Genomic DNA, 6,000 nt, shown 5'->3' on the forward strand with positions numbered 1-6,000 from the left:
AGTGTTGGGATTATAGATGTGAGCCACCACGCCTATCCCTCAATTTTTTTTACTCTTTTCATATATACGTTCTGAAATTCAGCAGGAACAACATTTCCCACCATGCTCAGTTCCTGACATTCCTGAAATAGGAGTCAAGAGGAAAAAAAAAAACTTTTCCAACACCTGAATAGACACTGATAATGTTGAAAAAATATAAAATTTTAAAATGTTAGAATAAACAAAGGGAAATGATTTATGCCCAATGGAAAGAAAAGAACAATCTGGAAACATTATTATACACCACTCCCACTCCTTTTTTGAGACAGCATCTTGCTCTGTCACCCAGGTTGGAGTGCAATGGCAGGATCACAGCTCACTGAAGCCTTGACCTCCTGGGCTCAAGCAATCCTCCCACTTCAGCCTCCTGAATAGCTGGGACTACAGGCGTGCATCACTACATCTGGCTAATTTTTAAATTTTTTGTAGAGATGAGGTTCTCACTGTGTTGCCCAGGCTGGTCTCAAACTACTCCTGGGCTCAACTGATTCTCCCACTTTGGCCTCCCAAAGTGCTGGGATTACAGGAGTGAGCCACCATGCCTATTATACCCCTTTTAAGAGGATCGTCTATACATCTCTTGTTCCCACCCAACAAAGTACATTGCAAAACAAACATAAAAGGGAAAACAGGCTGGGTGTGGTGGCTCATGCCTATAATCCCAGCAATCCCAGCACTTTGGGAGGCTGAGGCGGGCAGATCACCCGAGGTCAGGAGCTGGAGACCAGCCTGACCAACTTTTGTTCAATTCAACAAGTGACTCCTGAGCAGCTAGGGTATGCTGTAGAATAATGAGAGAGAACTCTAGAAAGATATGGTACTGTCTGTGCTTAAGAACTCATTTGCTGCCGGGCGCGGTGGCTCACGCCTGTAATCCCAGCACTTTGGGAGGCCGAATCACGAGGTCAGGAGATCGAGACCATCCTGGCTAACATGGTGAAACCCCATCTCTACCAAAAATACAAAAAAATTAGCCAGGCATGGTGGCGGGCGCCTGTAGTCCCAGCTACTCCGGAGGCTGAGGCAGGAGAATGGCGTGAACCCAGGAGGGGTAGCTTGCAGTGAGCCGAGATCACGCCATGGCACTCCAGCCTGGGCGACAGAGCAGTCCCCGTCTCAAAAAAAAAAAAAAAAAAAAAAAAAAAAAAGAACTCATTTGTTGGCTGGGCGTGGTGGCTCATGCCTGTAATCCCAGCACTTTGGGAGGCCGAGGCGGACGGATCACGACATCAGTAGTTCCAGTCCAGTCTGGCCAACATAGTGAAATCCCGTTTCTATCAAAAAAATAAAAAATTAGCCGGGCGTGGTGGTGTGCACCTGTAATCCCAGCTACTCTGGAGGCTGAGGCAGGAGAATTGCTTGAACCCGGAAGGCGGGTTCAGCCTTGGGCAACAAGAGCAAAACTCTATCAATCATAAACTGCCTTGCTCTCAAATAAAATGCTGAAAACTTATTTGGACTTATTTCGGTTAATTCTTGGATGGTAATACATTTTAGTTAATAACTAGATATGCGTTATGGTTCTTGTTCTACATAGTACTTATTATCTATAAAAAAACTAATTAAAACTAGCTCAACATTTTTTAAAGACTATGATATTGAGTTCTTAGGAAAATCCAGGTATACTTTGTCCTAATTAATCAGACTAACAAAAAAGTGAAATAAGCACCCTGATCTCCCACAAAGGGACACCCTGTATTTATAAGCAGAAATGTTAGATCAAATTATTCTCTACCACCACCTACTGGTTTACTGTTTGAATAGCGTCATGAGAAAAACTTAAAACTCTGGATGCCAGAATACTTAAGGCCATTACTGAAGGTGCTTGCTCAAATATTTAGGGATTAAGTGTCATAAGGCCTGTAATTTATTTTGAAATGATCCATAGCAAATAGGCTGGGTGCCATGGCACACACCCATAATGCCAACACTGGAGGATTGCTTCAGGCCAGGAGTTCAAAGACCAGCCCAGGCACTTCCTCAAAAAAAAAAAAAAAAAAAAAAAGAACTAATTAAAAAAAAGATGGAGAAAATATGGAAAAACGTTGGCAACTGTTGGATCTAGGTGGTGGGTATCCACAGGTTTTTCATTTTAGCATTCTGCTTTTGTGTACTTTTATGAACTTCTGTTTAAGAAAAACCAACTTCACCAGTAATCATAATATATGCAACTAACAATAGCAATGAGCTACATAACAAACAAAAACTAAGCAAAAGACGTACGGATCAATTGTGACTCTAATACAAGACATTTTTGGGTCCCTTTGTTTGTTGTCCGCAGCATTAACTGAAAGAAAATAAAATATACATTTGTAAGAAATTAGTGTTTTAAAAAAACATTCTGTAACTCTAAGTAAGATATAGAAAAAAAAGTTCCTAAACAGCACAGGAGTGGCATTAATAAGGTGTTAATTTAGGAATTTTTGTTCATAGTACTGTTTCCAGGAGAAAGCTCAACCTCCTGGGCTCCAGGAAACTACCGCACCTTTGTCAACTAATTGAAATGACAGGAGCCCTGGCTACAGCAGGTTTGCTAGAAATGATACTTTTTTTTTTACTTTTATCTTTTTTTATTTTTATTTGGAATGATACTTCTTATGAAAGATTTGACCAGCAGATCTTTATGTTAAAGGATTTACTCACCTAGAATCTCATCAAAGATTTTGTACAAACCAGGAACAAAAGTGACTTCCCTATAGTTAATGCCAACATCTTCATCGTAAACCCACATTTGCTAGAAATGAGGCAAAGAAATACTGTTATTTTTACTCTATATTCATTGTTCTGTTATCACGATTACTGTCAAGTCTTCGTATTAAATATTACCATGTTTAGGCCAGTTCCAGTGACACTCAGTACCCAAGAGGTACAGAAAGAAGAGTATCCATTTCAACTACTAGGTAACTGCCTTTGATGAGCTTGATTTTACCTGGGTTACTAATTCCACAGAACCAATGTAGGTGTCTGGCCGAAGCAAAATATGTTCCAATTGTGTCTTCTTTTGATAGATTCTTTCAATAGACAGTCTTTTCTTAGCATCTTCATTTTTCTTTATTTTGTTGACTTGCATATTTTCATTTACAGGCTAGCAATTAAAAAAAGAGAGAGAGAGAAGGGGATTTTTAATCATAAGTTTACCCCAAACTAGGAACAAAATGCCTACCATAGTGAGACGTCAACACACATTGCAATCTGTTAGTAGGTAGTGATGGGGTTGTGTACAAAGAGGACAATTTAAATTCGCTGCGGCCAGGTCCTCAGGTGTCAGGTTAAACGGACACATATTATCTCACCAAGTGGGTCTGTCTGGAAACCTCTTTTCTTGAGCAACGTGGTAGATGTCATCAATAAAATGCACACATTATTTACCGATTTCTTTCAGTTCCTGCACACATTATTTACCGAGTGCCTATTATTATAAACCACGGTGTCCCGAGCACACGACAGATTCTAGGTCGGCAGCAGCAGTTGGGGCGGCTATCAGTTCAATCCTCGGCCACATGAGCCTTGCGAACTCAGGAAGGGGGCGCTTTTGGAAGCTGGCCAGCTGCTCCAGGGGAACACTGTGCCAGGCTCTGCCCTTTCCAAGATCGGGGACATTCAAGACCGTTTTCAAGCAGAGGGCAGGAGGGGAAAGCATCTGTCCGCGCGAGTCAATAACGTCGCACCCGGGCCGCTGTAACATGGATCTACTACGGGACCAACGGACTCCTGCCCCTAGAAACAGAGCAACAACGCACTACACCCTGGAAGCCGGATCATACTTCACTACTAGCACCAGAAGGGGCTTCCGCCTCTCCACGATCACCCCGGAACCGGGAGATGGAGAATATGGGCTCCCAAGCCTGTAGCAGGCCTGACCGCAGCCCCGGAGCTTCACTCGTCACGGGCGGCCAGAGAGATGCCCGGGCCGCGCTGAGGCTCCACCACCAGTCCCTCCCGCGAGCCGTACCTGCAATGGTGACACTTCCATGGTGACGGTCGTGAAGGGGCTCGAGAACCCTGAAAGCGACTAAACAGGTAGGACCCACGAGACCACCCCGGACCAAGCCGCTTCTCCACAGACGCGCGTCGGTTAGGAGAGCTCCACTTGAACCTTCCTTTAGCCCGCCCGAAGCAGACGAGCCAATCCCTGACTCGCTCTCACCGTCTCCGTCCAGGAGAACCAATCGTAACTGGTCTTTTATATCCACCTATGAACGGCTGAGTTGGCCCGGGGTTTGTTTGAATAAACCAATCAGGTTAGGGAGGCGGGACTAGAGAGGCTTCAAAAGGCACCACTCGGCGTTGTAGCGGAGAGATTGACAGGGATTCTGGCCAATGACAAGGGCTCACTTGTTTTCTAGAGCAGAAAGCTTGAAAGAGATGGGCGTTGGAAGTGGGAAGGGGTTGCCTGAGGCAAAAGCGTGCAGGTGAAAAAAGGAAAGGATGTTTATTCTCAGGAACTGCCAATCTATTTAAGATCCCTCAAATCTAAAAACTGTCCTCTGTTCTGACGTTGTTAGCGAGGGGAATGGGAGCCTTAGCTTCGTTTTCCTGAGGAAATTGAGTGCCGGCTTTCTGGACAGGCAGCCTGGTTGAAGCGAACGGATTCTGGCATCTGCCTCAACCCCGCCCCCTTTCCCCTGGAATTTATTTTTCAAAGAAATAAAAGTAGGCTGTGTGCGGTGGCTGGCGTCTGTATTCGCAGCACATTGGGAGGCTGAGGTGGGAGGATCGCTGGAGCCTAGGAGTTGGAGACCAGCCTGGGCAACATAGCGAGACCCCGTCTCTACCCAAAAAGGAAAAAAAAAAAAAAAAAAAAAATAGCCGGGCGAGGCGGTGCACCTCTGTAACTCCAGCTGCGGAGGCTGAGGAGGGAGGATCGCTTGAGCCCCGGAGATCGCGGTGCCTTGAACTGTGATCGCTCCACTGTACTCCAGCCTGAGTGACAGAGGGAGATCATATCAAGAGATAAATAAACAAATAATACAAATAATCAAAATAAAAGTGCTACAGTTGTGGTTTGGGGGTTCCATATAATGGAAGGATGTAGAAAGGCTTTGCAAAATGGAGGGCAGCAGCATTCGGGTCCCCAGTAGAGCCACGCTGGACTGCAGCTGGTAAGTGGAAAGGGATAACTTGTGGTCGTAGCCTCTTGAGCTGAGGGTGGGCTCAGCCGTCCGGGGCTGAAACCTTTTCCGCAGCCAGCTGGCCAGATGCCCTCCGACTGGCTACTTTTGCTCACCTCCGTGAACCATGCAGTCCAGAACAGCTCTTCCAATTTGACGAGGAAATGCCAAAGACTGAAAGTTTTTTATTTGTTTGTTTTTGTTGTTGTTGTTGTTGTTGTTTTGAGATGGAGTCTCATTCTGTTGTCCAGGCTGGAGTGCAATGGCACGATCTCGGCTCACTGCAACCTTCACCTCCCGGGTTCAAGCGATTCTTCTGCCTCAGCCTCCTGTGTAGCTGGAATTACAGGCGCCCGCCTGGCTGATTTTTGTATTGTTTAGTAGAGAGGGTTTTGCCATGTTGACCAGGTTGGTTTCAAACTTCTGACCTCAAGTGATCTGCCCGCCTCGGCCTCTCAAAGTGCTGGGATTACAGGTGTGAGTCACTGTGCCCGGCGGAGACTGAAGTTTTTAAATTACTCTTACATATAAATGTTTGAGTGGATTAAACAAAGTTACTGCCCTTACAAGATGCCTGGAAAACAAAACAAAACAAAACAAAACAAAACAAAACTGCACAATTTGAGTGCCTACTAATTCCAGCTGAGCCACCTCCTTCCATCCATTGCTTCCTTCCTCTACCTGGGTTTCAGTCCCACCTCAGCAATTTGCCATTCCTATCATTTCGATGGAGGAAGCCTCTCGGGCTTCGGTGGGGGGAGGGGAAAGATGCCACTCTCTGCAGGACACCCGAGGGCGCTGACAGAAACCAGCCACGCTGGCTTCTACCTCCTGAAACACACTGCCTCCA

General features: G+C 45.5%; 1 protein-coding gene across 2 annotated transcripts in view; it reads right to left on the bottom strand.

The window, feature by feature from the left end:
* TOP2A (DNA topoisomerase II alpha) overlaps nt 1–4,165 on the bottom strand; it is a 30,816-nt gene extending 26,651 nt beyond the window's left edge. The window contains exons 1-4 of one of the 2 annotated variants that reach the window (XM_050762533.1): nt 3,992–4,165; nt 2,969–3,124; nt 2,683–2,773; nt 2,263–2,326 (exon numbers count right to left, since the gene is read on the bottom strand). In XM_050762533.1, the coding sequence (XP_050618490.1) occupies nt 2,263–2,326; nt 2,683–2,773; nt 2,969–3,124; nt 3,992–4,012 (332 nt within the window). In that variant the 5' untranslated portion in view covers nt 4,013–4,165. Of the gene's footprint in view, nt 1–2,262; nt 2,327–2,682; nt 2,774–2,968; nt 3,125–3,803; nt 3,923–3,991 lie in introns of those variants that run through there. The other variant, XM_050762534.1, reaches the window with a different exon arrangement.
* Between the last annotated feature and the right edge of the window lie 1,835 nt (nt 4,166–6,000).

This window comes from Macaca thibetana, chromosome 16 (assembly GCF_024542745.1).
Source record: "Macaca thibetana thibetana isolate TM-01 chromosome 16, ASM2454274v1, whole genome shotgun sequence".
NCBI classification, from domain to species: domain Eukaryota; kingdom Metazoa; phylum Chordata; class Mammalia; order Primates; family Cercopithecidae; genus Macaca; species Macaca thibetana.